This window comes from Salvelinus fontinalis, chromosome 2 (assembly GCF_029448725.1).
Source record: "Salvelinus fontinalis isolate EN_2023a chromosome 2, ASM2944872v1, whole genome shotgun sequence".
NCBI classification, from domain to species: domain Eukaryota; kingdom Metazoa; phylum Chordata; class Actinopteri; order Salmoniformes; family Salmonidae; genus Salvelinus; species Salvelinus fontinalis.
In genome coordinates, this window is record NC_074666.1 from 55662285 (window position 1) to 55683981 (window position 21697).

The 21697-nt window shown below is 43.9% G+C and overlaps 2 protein-coding genes and 1 long non-coding RNA gene across 3 annotated transcripts in view; 1 reads left to right on the plus strand and 2 right to left on the minus strand.

Moving 5' to 3' along the window:
* Positions 1-497: 497 nt before the first annotated feature.
* LOC129821401 (prenylcysteine oxidase-like) lies at positions 498-3963 on the minus strand. Its single transcript, XM_055879042.1, has 6 exons — positions 3584-3963; positions 3090-3296; positions 2660-2834; positions 2286-2497; positions 1765-1905; positions 498-1630 (listed from the first exon to the last, which is right to left on the minus strand). The coding sequence occupies exons 1-6, from the start codon at positions 3690-3692 to the stop codon at positions 969-971; spliced, it is 1506 nt and encodes a 501-aa protein (XP_055735017.1). The 5' UTR covers positions 3693-3963; the 3' UTR covers positions 498-968.
* An 11721-nt stretch (positions 3964-15684) lies between these two features.
* LOC129821437 (uncharacterized) lies at positions 15685-21050 on the minus strand. The gene is made up of 3 exons (XR_008754325.1): positions 20812-21050; positions 18190-18313; positions 15685-18080 (listed from the first exon to the last, which is right to left on the minus strand). It is a non-coding gene; the product is annotated as an uncharacterized LOC129821437 (long non-coding RNA).
* Positions 20444-21697, plus strand: part of ppp2r2bb (protein phosphatase 2, regulatory subunit B, beta b) — a 109910-nt gene continuing 108656 nt past the window's right edge. The window contains exon 1 of the mRNA XM_055879087.1: positions 20444-20860. Coding sequence (XP_055735062.1) covers positions 20782-20860 — 79 coding nt within the window. The 5' untranslated portion in view covers positions 20444-20781. The remainder of the gene's footprint in view (positions 20861-21697) is intronic.

Below are 21697 nucleotides of genomic sequence, written 5' to 3' on the forward strand. Positions count from 1 at the left end.
TAGAAATGTGTAAATGATGAATGCAGTTAGGAGTATTATATTTGTCATTAGAGATAACAATGTTCCAATTTGTCACTATGCAGCAGAGATGCAACTATGTAACAACTATGTGTAACAGTCCGTCCCCTCGCCCAGACCCGGGCGCGAACCAGGGACCCTCTGCACACATCAACAACAGTCACCCACGAAGCATCGAACCACTACTTCAAGGTCTCAGAGCAAGTGACGTCACCGATTGAAAGGCTATTAGCGCTCACCACCGCTAACTAGATAGCCATTTCACATCCGTTACATACACAACAGGCTTCAAGCGTTGATGACTGTAGCAACAGCAGAAGCTGCTTCAGGAGAGAGGTTCCATTTTTAAACTCAGATTAAAACTAGATTGCACGCACACCATCGCCATATGGTGCATCAGAAAGTGAATTGAAATAACAGAAGTAAAGATGACACTGAGCATTTAAAAAGGATACCACGCGACAGAGCAAAAAAAAACGAAGAACAACCATTTTAATTTCTTATCAGGCAAACACATGTGTACAATCAGTTAGTTATTACTTGAACTCACGAAGAAATAAAAGCAATTATTAAAACTGGCCTTTAATCAATGCAATAATGAAAGTAGCTTAGTTGAGTAAATACATTCTAACCATATTGGATTTGTTTATCAGAATGCAGTAGTAAGCCTTATGACTAGAAGTATTTCGTTTGAATAAAGTCCATATTAGTTGCATATCAAGTCAAACAGCTGAGAATGAGCCACTTTCCATGGAATGCAACGTGGCATTAAATTAAAAGATGTTTTATTTTGCATTGCAGCCAGCAGCAGTAACTTAATAAAACACAACCCCTTAGGGTTAGGCATCATGCTACAACATCATTGTATTGCTGGCAACCTTTCAGCAAGGTTCCATAGAAACAATCCCCGCAGCTAGCCGGGCGGAGCCTGAGTCTGCGGAGTTGGGGTGTCACAGCTCAGTCTTGATCTTGTGCATCAGGTCTTTCTGGTCGACCATCTCCAACTGCCTGCTCCAGCGGTGGTAGGCCAGCAGAGCAATGTTTTTGGCTGCCACTGAGCTCATTTCCATGGCGCTGCCGGCCCACTCAATGCCATTGAGGTAGTACAGGCTGTCATGAAGGACAACTGGCGGCAGGTCCTGGGTGCTCCCATAATGTGGATAAGCCTGCCAGTCTGTCACCTGCACAGAGTAGTAGGACCTGAACAGTGTCTTCAGCGCTGGCTTATCTAAGGGTTGGGGGGAGAATACCTTGTAAACACCAGCCTCCTGGGGCTGCTTGCGGCGGAATCCAGTGCTGATGTTGACGGGACAGATGCTAGCAGCACTGTTGAAGAAGAGTCCTGGTGAGTCTGTGGTGAGAACACTAGCAAAGGGGAAGAGCTTGGGGTCTGGGAAGCCAAAGTAGGAGCAGTTGAGGTAGCCATGAACGATGGAGGCCACTGTGTGGTGGTAGGAACCAGCCATATCAGGCAGCGGAGGTTCAAAGCCCTGGAAGGAGATACCTGAGCCCACACTGGACTGCAGGGGAGTCGCCACCACCACAATGTCATAGAACTCAGATCCTTTCTCAGTCAGAGTGGCATAGTTGAGCTGGTACTGGGTAGACTCTCCTTCAATTCACGTAAAGAAATAATGGGATTAGAGCAAGTAAATGGATATGTGCTAAAACGCAGTTTTGCAAAACACGTCAGTTCACCTTGGTTTACACTATGTTATAAACATAATTCTATGTTTAGTCACTTACCAGCTGCATGGGGGGAGATGGTTGTGACCTGCGCCTGGATAAGGTTGGCCTTAGCCAGTTTTAACAGCCCAGAGCAGACCAGCTTGTTCCCTCCCTCCACTGCCCACAGGTTGGCCTGTGCACCTGCCAATGACACGGCACCTATAACACAGATTAAAACATGTGAACATGATTGATCATGATGAGCAACTGCAGTGGCAGACTGGCAGAACGTTATGACCTGAACGGCACACAACAACTACAAATGTACTTCCGAGTTCCTACTAACGCTGCGGCGACACCTTTATCGCTATATTTTTTCCCATGGCAAAAACGAAAACACGAAGCAGACCTAACTCTTCGGTCCTTTCAAAACCTGCTGTATGTAGAATATTGTGTGGTATAGCTTGGATGTTTGTTTTCAACATTCCAACATTAGGGCTGTTTTCCTAAAGAAGTTAAATCCACTTTGTGTTTTGTTTTCCTTGCCACGATACTAATGAGTATCGCGATACTGGTATCCTCCTGGCCTTAGTTCCTACCAACAAAAGCTGGGATGCTGATATTCTGTCCGTAATTGACCCTCATGACGGGGGCGATGACTTCGTCAATGAAGCGTTGTGACACGCCCAGCTCCAGCAGAGACTCAGAGAGAGAGCAGCGAGTCATATTCAGGAACCCTGACCCGCTCAGGGAGTGCAGCAGCTCCTCCACTGAACTGAAGGCATAGCCATGGGCCTGGTACTTATAAATCCTGAACACATAGACACAGAAAGGAGAGAGACAGATTGTATAGGGGATGTAAGGCGTGTTGAATAGCTTGACAGCGCTCTGAAATCAATAGTAAATCAATTTACAGCGAGAAGGATTTCCCCTGTCTGTCTCGTCTGAGCTCTCTTCCCCTGCTGCCGCTCACCTCATGAACTTCTCCATGATCTCCTCCACCCACATCTGCAGGCGGATGAAGCTGATGCCGTAGCGCCACCACAGGCGGAACAGATCCAGCAGGTACCAGTCAGTCTCCTCCAGGATGAACTCCTCCCCGTTAAACACAGCCGTCTTCCCTGCCACATTCTTACGATACTTAAGACCTGCAACAAAAATAGAATAGTGTGATGGGTGGAATAGCATACTGTAGTTACCAGCAAAGCAGTAAGCCAGCGGGTATGGAAGATGATCCTACAACCCTCAGTTTCTCCTCTGCTTTGGTATGCATGTAATGGCAATAAACAGACCACCTTTTTGTCTTTGTGGTCTTCACTTGTACTTTCTCAGAGGGATCTGGACAGATAAAAAGTGGTGATACTAAAATGTACCATCTATGAACAGGACAGTGATGGACCCACCCAGTTGCTTGACAAAGTCCTGCATGTGCAGGTTTAGGGAATGGATAATGGAGCCCCCGGACTCATAGTCCTGATGGTTCACGGTGACTGTGGCCAGGCGCCCTCCGACTGTCCCCTTCTCGAACACATCAATGTGCACTTCTGGCCCGAAGTGCTGCCTTAGAAAATGTGCTGTTGCGGTCCCGCCTATCCCAGCGCCTACAATGGCTACGGACATCAGAAGAAACACATCAGTAAGCTACAATTTAATGATCTGTCAAAAAAACAAGTCATCCCCAACCAGGGAATTTACATGGCAGTTTTGGTAGATATTCTATTTCTCTGTGGCTGAATAGCCCTTTGAAAGAGCTATAGATAGGCAGCGCCTAGGCTAACTTATCACTAGCTAGCTAGCAAACCCAGCTAGCTAACGTTAGTAGCACTGCAAGCCACACATGTCCCCAAAACTATAGCTAACTTACGTTAGCTAGACAAAATAGAGCTAGCTACTTTACCTATTTTTGAAGGTGGAGCACCATCAAGTTGTGCAAATCCAGAGTCTCCAAGTGCCAAGATTGACGATAGTAATGTTAGAAGAAATCGGAAAGGAAGACACCAGTGCATGATGCTAGAATTGTGATGCGACAGCCAGCGAGTCACTGCATGTGTTGTCTGTCGCCCAAATACGCCAATTGCGAATGAAATTAGGTATCAATCGTAAACGAATGAGGCACTATATGATTATCCCCGTAATAGAATAACACATGTAAAGTATGTCAAATTTGGAGATTAATACAAAAAACGATTATGAATGATTTATACAGCTAACAAGATGTGGATCAATATCCGGCAACATTACCACGTGATTGGGTAAATGGCATCGTACGAGAGCATCCTTGGCATCTCAGTGACCCAGGAGCATCCCCACCCTCTTCTTCAACATGTAAAAATGTAACTGAATGAGTATAATCTAATCCGAGTTTTCCACTGTGCTCATTGAAATAAAAGGATCAATTAAATGCTGGGGTTTGAACCAGGCTACCATTGTTATGAGATAAATACACAATAATTTATCTGTTTTTTAGCCTACTGTGACGTGCTAGTATCAAGTGATGCATATAAACCCTGAATTGTTCAATGCTAAGTATTGGCAACTGAGCGGCTTTGAAGCCAACGGTCGGCCCTCCCCAGAAGGAGCAGTCCTCCATAGGAATGAATGGAATTCTACAGTATTTCAATTAAATGTTTCAAGGCCAAATTTTTGTTGTTGTTGTTGTAGTGGGGACAGTAACATTCGTAATAAAAAAGATACTTTAAGATGTTTATATATATATATTATGTTTAGCTCACATAATATAATTCAAAAGAATGCATTAAGATGACTGTAATAGAATAAATGTAGCAAAACGAATGTAGACATTAATGAATTAATTTCTATAGCTTCCAAAATATTTTTACAACGTGGGGAGTGCCAAGATGGAGATGCAGTGGCTTCAACACAGCACCCCTTAACAGTCATCTAGTGTATATATCAATTATTGCTAGTAACCTTAGTTTTGGGCAGTGTTTCCTGTGTAAATAGTGGTGAACCTGTAGAATGTATAAATCCCAAAACAGGCAAAAGCTTTCATTACATTACATTTAAGTCATTTAGCAGACGCTCTTATCCAGAGCGACTTACAAATTGGTGCATTCACCTTATGATATCCAGTGGAACAACCACTTTACAATAGTGCATCTAACTCTTTTAAGGGGGGGGGGGTTAGAAGGATTACTTTATCCTATCCTAGGTATTCCTTAAAGAGGTGGGGTTTCAGGTGTCTCCGGAAGGTGGTGATTGACTCCGCTGACCTGGCGTCGTGAGGGAGTTTGTTCCACCATTGGGGTGCCAGAGCAGCGAACAGTTTTGACTGGGCTGAGCGGGAACTGTACTTCCTCAGAGGTAGGGAGGCGAGCAGGCCAGAGGTGGATGAACGCAGTGCCCTTGTTTGGGTGTAGGGCCTGATCAGAGCCTGAAGGTACGGAGGTGCCGTTCCCCTCACAGCTCCGTAGGCAAGCACCATGGTCTTGTAGCGGATGCGAGCTTCAACTGGAAGCCAGTGGAGAGAGCGGAGGAGCGGGGTGACGTGAGAGAACTTGGGAAAGTTGAACACCAGACGGGCTGCGGCGTTCTGGATGAGTTGTAGGGGTTTAATGGCACAGGCAGGGAGCCCAGCCAACAGCGAGTTGCAGTAATCCAGACGGGAGATGACAAGTGCCTGGATTAGGACCTGCGCCGCTTCCTGCGTGAGGCAGGGTCGTACTCTGCGAATGTTGTAGAGCATGAACCTACAGGAACGGGTCACCGCCTTGATGTTAGTTGAGAACGACAGGGTGTTGTCCAGGATCACGCCAAGGTTCTTAGCACTCTGGGAGGAGGACACAATGGAGTTGTCAACCGTGATGGCGAGATTATGGAACGGGCAGTCCTTCCCCGGGAGGAAGAGCAGCTCCGTCTTGCCGAGGTTCAGCTTGAGGTGGTGATCCGTCATCCACACTGATATGTCTGCCAGACATGCAGAGATGCGATTCACCACCTGGTTATCAGAGGGGGGAAAGGAGAAGATTAATTGTGTGTCATCTGCATAGCAATGATAGGAGAGACCATGTGAGGATATGACAGAGCCAAATGACTTGGTGTATAGCGAGAATAGGAGAGGGCCTAGAACAGAGCCCTGGGGGACACCAGTGGTGAGAGCACGTGAGAGCACTTTCAGGGGAGGTTCTGTGTTTATAGGCTGTGCGGGGTCGTTGCTTTACTATTTTTTTGTGTGAGAGCAACCATTTTGTGACCATGCTGTTTTGAAGAAGTGTTTGGGGGTGTGGTCAATATTTTTTGGGGGGGAGAAGGTATGTTTGTTTATTTGCTTGGTTATTTGTATCAAGGTTTATTAAATGATAAAGGTTTGCTTGTTCAAACAGGTTTACAGTAAAACACGTACAACTACACAAAAGGCTTCTTAGTTCTTCCACTGCATATAAGTTACATCTTTCATTTAAAAAAATGACCATTGAACAAATGTAAATATTGCAGATTTTAGGCATACCTTTAAAAAAGAATCAGTTCAATAGCTAGACATTTCAATGTTATTTTCCTATGAAATGTAGGGTGCCAAAGATACAAGAACTATCAATCAGCCATTTGGGGTAAAGAGGGTGTGTGCCTCTCCTGTTTGAAATACGCCTGTGAGGTAAAAGTGGGTCCTTGGCAGAGTAGCATGCTCTCTGATCACATTGTCTGTCTGTGTGGGAGGAGATCGCAGCTGTGTGATCTTATGTAGTACCTCACATCGCAAGACATGCATGATTCTCCATGTCACACACGTCTTGATATCTCAAGGTCAATAGGACTCAATCTCAATGGTTTCAGGGAGGGATATTCACAGGTACTGTGCAAGGACATTTTGCACCATATGTTGTTGCCCACTAAACACTTATTGACGGCAAGGTCTTTTGGACATCTTTTTTGTTGGTGCAGTCCGGACCGGCCTTGATTTCAATGTCCCACACAGACAGACCGGCCTTGATTTCTACATCCAAGGACATTGCTTTTTGGTCTGGATCAAATCCGAGGTGTAGGGTTGGATGTAGGGTTTGAGCATAGCCTGAAGGTAGGGAGGGTCAGTTCCTCTTGCTGTTCCGTAGGTAAGCACCATGGTCTTGTAGTGGATGTGAGCTTCGACTGGAAGCCAGTGTGTGGAGGATTGGGGTGACATGAAAGAACTTGGGAAGGTTGAAAACCAGGCTGGCTGCAGCTTTCTGGATTCATTGCAGGGGTTTGATGGCACAAGCGGCAAGCCCAGCCAACAGTGAGTTGCAGTAGTCCAGACAGAAGAGGACAAGTGCCTTGATGAGGACCTGTGCCGCTTCCTGTGTGAGGTAGGGTCATACTCTATGGATGTTGTAGAGCATGAACCTGCAGGAGTTGGTCACTGCTTTGATGTTTGCAGAAAACGACAGGGAGTTGTCCAGGGTCACGCCAAGCTTCTTTGCACTCAGGGAGGGTGACACTGTGGAGTTGTCAACCATGATGGAGAGGTCTTTAAGCGGGCAAAGGAGGAAGAGCAGGTCCGTCTTGCTGAGCTTAAGGTAGTGGGCCGACATCCAAGTTGAGATATCTGCCAGGCATGCAGAGATGCACGTTGCCACCTGGGTGTCAGGAGGAAAGGGGCGGGAGAAAAGTAGTTGAGTGTCATCCGCATAGCAATGATAGGACAGCCCATGTGAGGATATGATGGAGCTGAGTGACTTGATGTATAGAGAGAAGAGGAGAGGGCCTAGAACCGAACCTTGGGGGACACCAGTGAGAGTACGTAGTGCAGCCACAGATCCTCTCCACGTCACCTGGTAGGAGCGGCCTGCCAGGTAGGATGCCATCCAAGAGTGTGCAGAGCCTGAGACACCCAGCCCTGAGAGGCAGCGGATTGATCTAGGAGGATGAGAACAGAGGAGAGAGAGTCAGCTTTGGCAGTGCGGAGAGCCTCCGTGACATAGAAGGGCAGTCTTGGCTGAGTGACCCGTCGTGAAGCCTGACTGGTTAGGGATCAAGAAGATTGTTCTGGGAGAGATAATGAGAAAGTTGATCAGAGGCAGCACGCTCAAGTGTTTTAGAAAGAAAAGGGATACAGGTATATAGTTTTTGACGTCAGATGAGTCAAGTGTTGGTTTCTTAAGGAGGAGAGCAACTCTGTCCAAGTCAGAGGGGACGCAGCCAGTTGTCAGGTTGTCAGGCGGCCAGACCTCTCTATTCGCAGGATGTCATCTGGAGAGAAAGGGGAAAAAGAGGTCAAGGCGTAGGGTAGTGCTGTGTGAGTGAGACCAGTGGACTCAATAGGCTGAGTGAATGAGTAGCGGATGTCGTCAACTTTTTTTCAAAGTGGTTGACAAAGTCGTCTGCAGAGAGGGAGGGATTAAGGAGGAAGGAGATGATGGAAAATAGTTTCCTAGGGTTAGAGGCAGAAGCTTTAGCAGCGGATACAGAGGAAGAGAAGGTAGAGCGGAGAGAGTGAAAGGATAATACGTCCTCTGGAAGTTAAATTTTCCTCCATTTTTGCTCAGCTGCCCGCAGCCCTGTCTGTAATCATAGGATGCGGAAAGGGAGGAGAGTAGGGTCGATGAGGCAGAATCAGAAGACGGGAGGGAGAAGGATAGAATAGAAGAGAGATTAGTTGGAGTGAGAGAGCAAACATTGCAACCTCGCATGGCCATCTGGGTAGGGGCTGAGTGGTTAGGGTTGGAGGAAAGGGAGAGAGAAAAGGAAACAAAATAGTGTACAAAGACCTGGAGGGGGTTGCAGTGAGATTAGTAGGCGAGCAGCCTCTAGTAAAGATGAGGTCAAGCGTATTGCCTGTCTTGTGAGTTTGTGAGTTGGAGGGGATTGGGAAAGGGTGAGGGGAAAGAAAGTTGGAAAGAATTGAATCGAAGGCAGATGTCATGAGGTTGAAGTTGCCAAGTATGAAGAGCGGCGAGCCATCGTCAGAAAATTAGCTTATCAATGTGTCAAGCTCATTGAGCAACTCTCCAAGGGCACCTGGTTGGTGATAGATGACCATTTTAAGCTTGAGTGGACAAGTGACAGTGACAGCATGGAATTCAAATGAAGAGATGGACAGGTGAGAGAGGGAGAAAAGAGAAAATCTCCACTTAGTAGAAATGAGTAGACCCGTGCCACCACCGCGACGACCAGATGCTCTCGGACTATGAGAGAAAACCTAGTCAGAGATGGAGAATGAGCAGCTGGAGTAGCAGTGTTCTCTGGGGGTGATCCATGTCTCCGTCAGGGCCAAAAAGTTGGAAGAACTTTACCGAAATTATTACTAGGTCGTTTGGCGGAAATTAAAGTTTTGGCTTTGATACCGGCAATACCTGTCAGATATAAAGAAAAACGTGGATAAATATGAAAGGGATGCACACACACTGACATGCAGCCACATGCACACACGTGCGTGTAAAGTACAGATACCCCAAAAAACGACTTAAGTAGTACTTTAAAGTATTTTTACTTAAGTACTTTACACCACTGACAGATACACACCCACACCTCCACGTGCATACACACACAAAACCAACAATTATTGTTGTCGTGCTAAATTAATTCATTTGTTTGGAAATATGTTGATCAATACTATACGTTTTACACAATAAAGCAATCTTTGCTGTTGTTGTGCTAAATGTATTTATTTGGTTGGAAATATGTTGATCAAGACTAACCTTGATTTAAAAATGATAAATTCCAATGAACAACAACATCCGTGAAGACGAGATCTAAATAGATGATGGTTTATGGTGGTTGGTATGCCTACCAGGTTTTAGGATTTCCCCCTCGCAACCCACGGAGTTTACAGAGCGGAAACGCTGTATCTGCTCTGGTTTGGGGTTTTCCTAAACAGATATCGGTTGTAACCAATGCCAATGCATCATTGGTTGAAACCCACGGTCCTGTATGTCTGCATAAACATACAAATTAAAAAAGAAACATTGCTATTTGTCCGATGTTAAAAATGATTGAGATTGCTTACAGTTAACCAACACGTTGTGTTCTATTTGGATATGCTCATGAATGCTTCATGATGCATTGTCACAGAGTTTTGCAATCTCTCTATGTTCAATGGGATGCAAAAAAGGGGAGTTTCCGTGACTATATGTGTACACTGCCTGTTAAATGGAATATACGCCTATGCAAATGAGCAGCTATGCTTCCCTTATATACCACATTTGAGGCCCATCATGAAAGCTGTGAGATTTAGGCAGGCTAATGTTCTCCTAGTGCTCCTCTTTATCCAAACAGCACCGCGGGATGATTCAGCAGTGGCATGGTCGTGATGCTGACAGCACTGGAACAAAAAACGATTCGTACTAATGATGATGAAGCCAGAGAAAGAAAAACGAAAGAAAAACCCATGGTAAGTACAAAAGGAAAGCGACAACTAATGAGAAAGCCCTGGGCTATAGACATACATGAGAATGGTTTAAGTTGGCACCTTTGTAACTGTAATGATTCAAATGTATGCTTATTTTGTTCTGTGGGCCTCTATTTAAATCAACAGATTAATTTGTGCAGAATGCATTAAGAGGTGACTATACAGCATTTAATAGTTTAGACTATTCTAACATTAGTACCCATTTCCCTAAAATGTTGAAGTACAATACATGATACCTTATAATATGCATAGACTACAATAATGTAATAAAGATAATCACATACACTCAGTGACCAGTTTATTAGGTACACCCATCTAGTACCGGGTCGGGACCCCCTTTTGCTTCCATAACAGCTTGAATTCTTCAGGGCATGGATTCTACAAGGTGTGTAGTTCAAACGTTGCTCAATTGGTATCAAAGGACCTAATGTGTGCCAGGAAAACATTCCCCACACCATTACACCATCGCCACCAGCCTGTACCGTTGACTTCAGGCCATGGACTCATGCTGCTTACTCCAAATCCTGACTCCGCCATCAGCATGATGCAACAGGAACCGGGATTCGTCAGACCAGGCAATGTTTTTCCACTCCTCAATTGTCCAGTGTTGGTGATCGCGTGCCCACTGAAGCTGCTTCTTGTTTTTAGCTGATGGGAGTGGGACCCGGTGTGGCTGCAATAGCCCGTCTGTGACTAGGACCGACGAGTTGTGCGTTCCGAGATGCCGTTCTGCACACCAATGTTGTGCTGCGCCGTTACTTGTCTGTTTGTGGCCCGCCTGTTAGCTTGCACGATTCTTGCTTAATCTCCTTCGACCTCTCTCATCAACAAACTGTTTTCACCCACAGGACTACTGCTGACTGGATGTTTTGTGTTTGTCACACCGTTCTCTGTAAACCCTAGACACTGTCGTGCGTGAAAAGCCCAGGAGGCTGGTCGTTTCTGAGATACTGGGACCGGTGTGCCTGGCACCAGCGAGCTTGGCACCGACGATCATACCATGCTCAAAGTTGCATAGGTCACTGGTTTTGCCCATTGTAACGTTCAATCGAACAGTAACGGAATGCCTCTTTATATAGCAAGCCACGGCCACGTGACTCATTGTCTGTAGGAGCAAACCATTTTCGTTAATGAGGTGGTGTATCTAATAAACTGAGCATATTAAGCGTCATTAATAAACCTGAAAGAGACCCATATCTGATCATGTTGTTGAATGATCAAAAATCATTGCTAAAATGAAGGCTATAGTCTAATCTATAAAATAACTGCATTGTATTACATTGGTAGCCTAAACATGTCATATTCTTTTATTTATTTAGTTATTTAACCCCTTTTTCGTGGTATCCATTTGGTAGTTACAGTCTTGTCTCATCGCTGCAACTCCCATACGGACTCGGGAGAGGCGAAGGTCGAGAGCCGTGTGTCCTCCATAACACAACCCAACCATGCCGCACTGCTTCTTGACACAATTCCCACTTAACCCGGAAGCCAGCCGCACCAATGTGTTGGAGGAAACACCGTACACCTGGCGTCCGTGTCAGCGTGCACTGCGCCCGGCCCGATTCTGGGTTTGAGTCCGGGGTCTGTCGCAGCCGGCCGCTACTGGGAGACCCATGGGGCGGTGCACAATTGGCCCAGTGTCCTCCGGGTTAGGGGAGGGTTTGGCCAGCAGTGATGTCCCTGTCCCATCGCGCATTAGCGACTCTGCGATGCAGTGCCTTAGACTACTGCACCACTTGGGGGCCCAAAACATTTCTTATTCAATACACAATTATACGCCTGTAATTGTAACCAGCCCCCCCCCCCAAAAAAACATCTTCCCGTGGCTATGCCTGTATAGAGTTTGCTCACGTCCGGTATCCAAAGATGCATTCCTTGAGATGCGGTCACCGGTCGAGTGTGTGTGTGTGTGTAGCAAGCTACCTAGTTTAAATATCAATAGTCCTGCCACAGCAGCATAACATTTGATTAAAACTTGATAACACTTGATTTCGATAATAATCAACATTCGGTCTGGTTGGCTGATAGCCTATGCGCTGCAGAGAGAGGCACAAAGACACAGAAATTCTTCTGTTGTGCAAACCCAGTTTCATCAGCTGTCTGGGTGGCTGGTCTCACAGATGTGGAGTTCCTGGGGTGGCGAAGTTACACATAGTCTGTGGTTGTGAGGCCGGTTGGACGTACTGCCAAATTCTCTAAAAAAATGTTGGAGGTGGCTTATGGTAGAGAAATCAACATTAAATTATCTGGCAACAGCTCTGGTGGACATTCCTGCAGTCAGCGTGCCAATTGCATGCTTCCTCAAAACTTGAGACATCTGTGGCATTGTCTTGTGTGATAAAACTGTACATTTTAGAGAGGCCTTTTATTGTCCCCAGCACAAGGTGCACCTGGGTAATGATCATGCTGTTTAATAAGCTTCTTGATATGCCACATTGGTGGATGGATTATCTTGGCAGAGGAGAAATTCTCACTAACAGGGATGTAAACAAATTTGTGCACAACATTTGACAAATAAGCTTTATTTCAGCTCATCAAACATGGGACCAACACTTTACGTGTAACGTTTATATTTTTGTTCAGTGTAGATTATCCACACAAGTCACTAGCCAGCCAGCCATATATTATGAGTTTGAAGATTATAAATATTATACTATGAAGTTACTACTTAAGAGCATTGACGATGAATCACAATCAGAATTTTTTAAATAATTTGCTACCTACCTAGCAGATTTACAGTACATCAATCATTAACATTAATGATCAGCTCTTTTCCCGATGTCGATCATGTCTTTAAGAGGCACTGTAACTAGCTTTCTTAAATATTCTGGTGAGTGGTCTGTGCACAGCCCTGCTACAACTAAGGTCTCCTTTTTCATTTAAAACCGTTTGAGTTCTCGCCCCATAGCGCTCACATCTGTAGCCATGAAATGCCTCGAAAGGCTGGTCATGGCTCACATCAACACCATCATCCCAGACAACCTGGACCCACTCTAATTCACATACCGCCCCAACAGATCCACAGATGAAGCAATCTCTCTGTCACTTTATTCCGACTTTATTCCTTTTTTAAGACCATAACGACGTGTGTGAGGTGTATACTTTTATTTCATTGTATAGATTTGTGTAAGACTACCAAGAAACATCCCTGATTTAGCCCGCTGCAGTAAAAGGTTATGTTTGCTTTTATCACTTCGCAGGCAGGATGAGCTGTGCATCCATCTGTAAAACATTTACATTTACATTTAAGTCATTTAGCAGACGCTCTTATCCAGAGCGACTTACATTTAACCTTTTTTTTTTATTTAACTAGGCAAGTCAGTTAAGAACAAACTCTTATTTTCAATGACGGCCTAGGAACAGTGGGTTAACTGCCTTGTTCAGGGGCAGAACGACAGATTTGTACCTTGTCAGCTCGGGGATTTGAACTTGCAACCTTTCAGTTACTAGCCCAACGCTCTAACCACTAGGCTACCCTGCCGCCCCCAGCGCATTGAACACACCCTGAGTTCTTGACTTTGAGAACTGAATTCCAAGGGTTGTATTTCTGAAGTCAGCCCATGGGGCTCAGTTCTTAAACTTGGATGCTCCCTACTCTTGCAGAGACAGATATACACTGGGGTCTGAAATGATTGACACCCTTGATAAAGATCAGTAATAATGACTGTATCAAATAAATCATTAAAATACTGAGCTATTTTGTGTGGGAAATTATATTATTTCATACTAATACAATTGCTCAGAGAAAGAGATGTTGTTTAACAAGTAATACTTTTTTCTCAAAAAGCTTTGGGTCAAAATATTGAGTTTAGTCCCATATTCCTAGCATGCAATGAATACATCAAGCTTGTGACTCTACAAATGTGTTGGATGCATTTGCAATTTGTTTTGGTTGTGGATTTTGGTTGTGTATTTTGTGCCCAAGAAAAATGAATGGTAAATAATATGTCATTTTGGAGTCACTTTTATTGCAAATAAGAGTAGAATGTCTCTAAACCCTTCTACATTAATGCAGTGGTGTAAAGTAATTAATTAAACATACTTCAAAGTACTACTTAAGTGGTTTTGGGGGGTGAATATACTTTACTATTTATATTTTTGACAACTTTTACTACTTTACTATTTATATTTTTGAAAACTTTTACTTTTACTCCACTACATTCCTAGAGAAATTAATGTACTTTTTACTCCTTACATTTTCCCTGAAGCCCAAAAGTACTCATTACATTTTGAATGCTTAGCAGGACAGGAAAATTGTCTAATTCACACACTTATCAAGAGAACATCCCTGGTCATCCCTACTGCCTCTGATCTGGCAGACTCACTAAACACAAATGCTTCGTTTGTAAATGATGTCTGACTGTTGAAGTGTGCCCCTGGCTCTCCGTAAATAAAAAAAACAAGAAAATCGTGCTGTCTGGGTTGCTTAATATAATACATTTTAAATGATTCGTACTTTTACTTACAATGTTGATATATAAGTATATTTTAGCGATTTACATTTACTTTTGATACATATTTAAAACCAAATACTTTTAGTATTTTACACAAGTAGTATTTTACTGGGTGACTTTCACTTTTACTTTAGTCATTTTCTTTTAATGTATCTTTACTTTTACTCAAGTATGACAATTGGGTACTTTTTCCACCACTGCATTAATGTGGATGCTACCATGATTCCTGAATGAAAGGTGAATCTGTTTTTCTTGCAAGAGGGGCAACAAAAAATGTCTTAGGACCCCCAAAAGGCATGTGTGGGTATGGATGTGGGTATGCAGATCCGCAAGCCACTGCCGCCCATCATGACGAGTTCAGATTTTTTGTGGCCCCCACCCCTATCAAAGTTGCCCATCCTGGTGCTAGACTAGTCTCTGTATGAGTTTCTTGGCTCCCTCTAGAGGGTATAGTATATATTGCAGATGAAACATAAATATACTCTAAATAGACAGATCGCAATTTTAGCCAAACCTGTCTTATCTTTGGTTTCCTCAGAGCTTAAGACTATTGCGGTTAATTCTGCTCAGTGTCAGCTTTTTTTTCATAGAGAGCTAATATGAGAATGTACAAATTAACAAAGAAATAGTAACAGTGTAAAATTAATTTTCATATTATCAATGATTTTTTAAAATGTTACACACCTGAAGAGGAAAGGACAACTCATTGTGCAACTTCCTCACCATCCTTTTATGAAACATGTAAAAGTATCCGTTAATTAACCACTACTCACCCAGCATAAAGAAACAAACGTCCTAACTGCTGCCCCAACTATCGACTGCATGCACTGTAAAGCAGAGCATGGTCCATATGGGCAGCCACAATGTATCTCCCTTCTAGTTTGGCTCCCAAGTTGACACCCTGTAGATTACTTAACCAAAGAATGCAAGTCATTTATTACACACACACACACACATTATTTAAGAGCTTCTTCATGTTTTAGTATGTTGACAGAGGCAGAGAGCGGGAGCGGATGATAATGGTATACAGTAGCAGTCAAACGTTTTAGAACACCTCATTCCAAGGTTTTTCTATATTTTTACTATTTTTTACTTTGTAGAATAATTGTGAAGACATCAAAACTATGAAATAACACATATGGAATCATGTAGTAAGCTAAAAAGTGTTAAACAAATTAAAACATATTTTAAATAAGTAGCCACCCTTTGCCTTGATGACAGCTTTGCACACTCTTGGCATTCTCTCAACCAGCTTCATGAGGTAGTCACCTGGAATAGTATTTCAATTAACAGGTGTGCCTTGTTAAAAGTTAAGTTGTGGAATTTCTTTCCTTCTTAATGCATTTGAGCCAATCAGTTGTGTTGTGACAAGGTAGGGGTGGTATACAGAAGATAGTCCTATTTGGTAAAAGACCAAGTCCATATTATAGCAAGAACAGCTCAAAAAAGCAGAGAAATGACAGTCCATCATTATTTTAAGACATGAAGGTCAGTGAATACGGAACATTTCCAGAGCTTTGAAAGTTTCTTCAAGTGCAAAAACCATCAAGTGCTATGATGAAACTGGCTCTCATGAGGACCGCCACAGGAAAGGAAGACCCAGAGTTACCTCTGATGCAGAGGATAAGTTCATTAGAGTTACCAGCCTCAGAAATTGCAGCCCAAATAAATGCTTCACAGAGTTCAAGTTACAGACACATTTCAACATCAGCTGTTCAGAGGAGACTGCATGAATCAGGCCCTTATGGTCGAATTGCTGCAAAGAAACCACGACTAAAGGACACCAAAATGAAGAAGGCCAAGAAACATGAGCAATGGACATTAGACCGGTGGAAATCTGTCCTTTCGTCTGATGAGTCCAAATTTGAGATTTTTTGTTCCAACCTCTGTATCTTCGTGAAACGCAGAGTAGGTGAACGGATGATCTCTGCATGTGTAGTTCCCATCGTGAAGCATTGAGGAGGAGGTGTGGGGGTGCTTTGCTGGTGACACTGCAAATTATTTATTTAGAATTCAAGGCACACTTAACCATCATGGCTACCACAGCATTTTGCAGCGATACATCATCCCATCTGGTTTGCACTTAGTGGGACTATCACTTGTTTTTCAACAGGACAATGACCCAACACACCTCCAGGCTGTGTAAGGGCTATTTGACCAAGAAGGAGAGTGATAGAGTGCTGCATCAGATGACCTTACCTCCACAATCACCCGACCTCACCCCAATTGAGATGGTTTGGGATGAGTTGGACCGCAGAGTGAAGGAAAAACAGCCAAGTGCTCAGCATTTGTAGGAACTCCTTCAAAACTGTTGGGAAAGCATTCCAGGTGAAGCTGGTTGAGAGAATGCCAAGCGTGTGCAAAGCTGTCAAGGCAAAGGGTGGCTACTTTGAAGAATCTAAAATATATTTTGATTTTTTAACAGTTGTTTGGTTACTACATGATTCCATATGTGTTATTTCATAGTTTGTTATTAATAAAGAAAAACCCTTGAATAAGTAGGTGTCCAAACTTTTGACTGGTACTGTATATGAGCAACAGACAGATTCTGACACACCCTGGAGAATAGGAAAAAAAATGTTACATTAGTAATGATGGGAACTGGATCTGCCTGTTAATCAGTAGGGGAAACCCAGTCCTGAGAGCCTAGTAGATGGATCCCCACCAGGGTGTGTGTGGTGGTGTCAAGCTACTAATGATGGTGATGACTATTCCTCTCTGAGGAGAGAGTTAATCACCTTATCATATGCTTCGTTGGATTCGATCATTTTCTGTGACCGACAAGATTATTTGCGTTATGTACACTGGGTGTACCACAGTTATAAATGGTTGCAGTTTCCTATGGCGTAATGTTTCAAACAATGATATAGAAGCCTTTCAGAGAATAAAAAGTTGCTCGTTGCATGGTCATTGTTTGTAGGATGTCATTATTCAATACTGCACTCCAATAAAGGACACATCTGGGTGGCTGCCACACACCACACACCTTTAATGACTCAGGAGAGATGCACCCCATGCCACTCTAATGCCTCCAGTAGACAGCCTGCTTGTATAACATCATCAGTAGCTGGCCATATGCTGTGTTTTCAGAGGAGTCCCACGAGAGAGCCGGTCCATCTCTCTTATTATTAAATTCTCCCGAGAGTGCAGTCTTTTGAGCTTAAAAACAGGATTGTTTGAACGAAATAAACTAAATTGCGTCCACAACAGGATCACAACAACATTTAGTCATTTAAAAGAAAGGATTCTTCAAAGAATGCCTTTTTTAATGGTTCCTCAAAGAACCTTTCGGGGTAGATTTTTTAACTACCCCCCCTATTATTATTATTATTGTTAATAATAATACACATAACAATAACAACAATAGCACAATATTTTAGTTGTCAGTGTTTCTTATGATTTTAGTGGTAAAGCAGAATTTAAAAATCCAAATATGAGGTAAACTCCCAGCAGAGACCCACATCCAATGGGTATATCCTCTGGTGTGTTGATGTTAATGTGTTGATGTTCTCCTTATCCACAGCCAGAATGATTTTGCAGTGCATGGTGATCGTACAGGTTTCCTGTTATATTCATCAGAGGTGTAGGGAGGGTGAAGTCTGTGAATCCCAAAAAATAGTAATTATACAGATGATTAACAAAACATGCACACGACAGTATTCATACCTTGGTTTCTGTGGTAAATGTGAATGAAAAAAAATGGTATACCTTGTCCATAATGTAGAGGCCTATGGGATATTCATTGAAGAGGTAAGGGAGGATGGTAAATGTGATCTGCATAATATTCCAAATACCAATTGACATACCTTTGTATGCCTCCTCGTCTGTATACCTACAGACACAAAAGTGAGCAGTTCAGTCATCTCCACCCAATACAGCTAGCCTTCAACATATTCTTATAGCCTACAGTACATATTCTTACATCTGTGTTGATTGATATCCATTGAATTGTGTCCATTTTCTGATTTAGAAAGATTTGCATAAATATGAAAAGATATTTTTCTGATGACACCATCTATCAATTTAGATCTTAAATTCAGGAGATCTTTACATTTTTCAGTTAAGTGCCTGCTCATGCTGTCCTTTCAAATTCATATCCAAATGTTTCAGTTGGGCAGTTAGGTTCCTGCAAGAACCCCCACCAACTAAGAAGATTCCTCGATGAACCCCACCTCCCATGGGGTTCTTGGAAGAACCTTTTAGGGGTCAATTTTCAGTGCCAAGAACCTTAAGGTTCTTTGAGGAACTTTGAGGATCTTAGAAGAACCCTTGTTGAACCCACCATTTTTAGAGTGTACCTTAACCTTCTCTGGCAAAGACTACATCAAAACTCAACAGGACAGGCAACGTATTCTCTGTTTCCCCACTCTCCCCACCGGATCTGCATCGCAGCAAACGGCGAGCGTCACAGACACCGGGAATCTTCACTTAACTGATCTTCCTCAACATTTAATGCCACCTCCGTTATCACTCCTTTCAACGGTGCCCTGCTCCGGAGAGGAAAGCAAGTCCCATTTATTGATCCGGAGTGCCCGCTCCCTTTGGGCTGAAGAAACACAATAAATCATCACACCTAGTTACTTTCACCAACTCAATAGTCCCCCAACCTCTTCTCTACCCAACCTACCACCACATATGGATCAGCAACAATGCAAGGATCCATTCTCTCCACAAATCTTACTCCCACTGGACCAAAATCATCCTTTATATCCGCGAACCGAGGCCGACCTCAGCGGTCCTTACTGCAGGAACTTTATCGACACTCTCGTCAGATTACATCTCAGAGCTACTGGAACACGTATCTCTATTTTTGCACTTGACGCCAAACTTCCTCGCCACACTGCTTCCCTCGCCACTCAACTTCTTCTCAACAGTCATCACTGCACCTGCCACCACATCGAATTCATCCTTACTCTCGTCACTCTCAATTTCCTCAAGTTCTTCCAAAAGTTTTGTGAAATCATTCCATAATTTCCTCATAACCATTTCCACCGTTCTCTTCTTTTTCTCGTCCATCATCTTCTCCTTCACCAGAACTTTCAGAAGGCCTGTGTAATCCCCCACTCCATGTTTATTCATAATATGCTCCACTGTCTTCCTTTATTTCATTTTCTGCCATCTTCTCCAATCGCTCCCATTCTCCAAACACTTCTCCCTGTGCAACCCACTATCAGCCTTTGTGCGCTACCGACATCTTAATCTCACTCCACCCTTGTACTTGATTGATTAATTATGGTCACTAATTAGTAAGGCACTCTGCTCACTTGGTTGTCTAGGTCAGTGGTTTCCAATCGCTTTGGGTTATTGTACCACCAGCTGAATTTTTCTCCATCCGAAGAACCCCTGAAGTACCCCCTCATGTGAATTTTACCAGTAGGCCTATGGTCTCATGAGTCTTCTCAAGTACCCCATGTGGATAGGCCAAGTACCCCCAGGGCTCCTAGTACCCCTGGTTGGGAACCACTAGTCCAGGTCTTAATTGTAAGGGAAATGAGTTTGGAATGAGTTAAGTGAACTGAATGACTGTTATGTGGCCTTGGCAGTCCTGATGCTCTGTGAACCAGTTCATTAGGCTACAGACTGGAGATTTCACCAGAGTTATCCAGGGATTCCCAAGAGCACAGACCCAGACACTTCAAGTGCCCTAATGACCCACATAGCGTGGCTTTTACATGGAGAATATGCTTGAAGAAAAGCCACCACAGGCGAATTATTCTATAAACCCATCATCATCAGTATCATTAAATGTCGTCTCGTCTCAATAAGGAGTGATAACTGATATGGTTACGATAAATAGTCTACATTTATTTATCAGACGCACGTAGGCTATATTCTCTCTTCAAAATGGGCTTCGAAACTTTCCTGCGGATACTAATAGACACTCACAGGCATAACAGTCAATTCTCGAGCGACCAACAGAGGCAGCATGCGGCTATCGACAGACAGAGCAGGTGCTCCCCAGCCTCCCTTGAAATAACCCTGATGCTTCGGTCCTCCTCCCTCCGTCAACACCCTCCCTCCCTCGCAGCCGACTCCAGCAAAATAACATATTGTCGTGTCCTGCTGGCGACTAGGGGAAGAACAATGTTTTACGAGAGTAGCATCGCGCGTGGAGACCTCTCTTCTCTTCCTGCTACTATAGCCCCGAAGGAAGGATTCCCGTTGATATAAACCGAGTAAAAGTGATGCCGAAGACTATGGGCTCTGTCTCCAGCGCTCTGTTTCTTTCCGCTCTGTCAGTGCAGTGGGTGTAGACGATGTGGACTTGATAGTGATGCGCAGCCAACAACAACAAAAAATATGAAATGCTTCTCCCGGTACCTTCCTTACCTCTTCAGACCCTCAAGCACCATCCTCTCCTCCAGCTGTCACACGGAAGGTAGGCTACGGACTTGTGATGTTATTGCGCGCGCGACTATGTGTGTGTGTGTGTGTGTGCGTGCGCGCGTGTCTGTGTGTGGGCACTGGGCAGCCAGCAGCAGGTTAGGTCGGGTCGGGAGACATCTCTTTATTTAGAGAGAGAGGAGTCTTGAGATTGAACGGGACGGAGCAGAACAGCGGACTGGTTTGTCTCACTCATATCACCCTGCTCTCCTCCCGTTTCTCAGGCGAAACAGCCAGTCAGGTTTGACATTTAAGACCGTGTCGGGAGGACCACTCTGGAGTTGGCTCAACTTGGCTGGGTTTCCTTTGTAGGCCTATTTGCATAATTCATGACTGCACCTGTCGATGTAAATTGTAGGAACTTTCAAGACAGGACATACAACCTTATCCCTCAGCCAAAGCTGAGTAGAGTAGACTACTCTGGTGGCAATTATAAGATGCTTGCAACACTGGATGCTGTTAAAAAAGAAACGAGGGAAATGTTGGACAGGTTGGACAGCTTTTCCGTCTGTCCAACCACGGAGGTCAATTGTTTTAGATTTTTGTTTTACCAGGTAAATTGACTGAGAACACGTTCTCATTTACAGCAACGACCTGGGGAATAAATGAGCCAATTGGAAGCTGGGGATGATTAGGTGGACATGATGGTATGAGAGGTAGATTGGGAATTTAGCCAGGACACCGGGGTTAACACCCCTACTCTTACGATAAGTGCCATGGGATCTTTTACTGACCACGAAGACTCAGGACACCCATTTAACATCCCATCTGAAAGATAGCACTCTACACAGGGCAATGTGCCCAATCACTGTCCTGTGACATTGGGATCTTT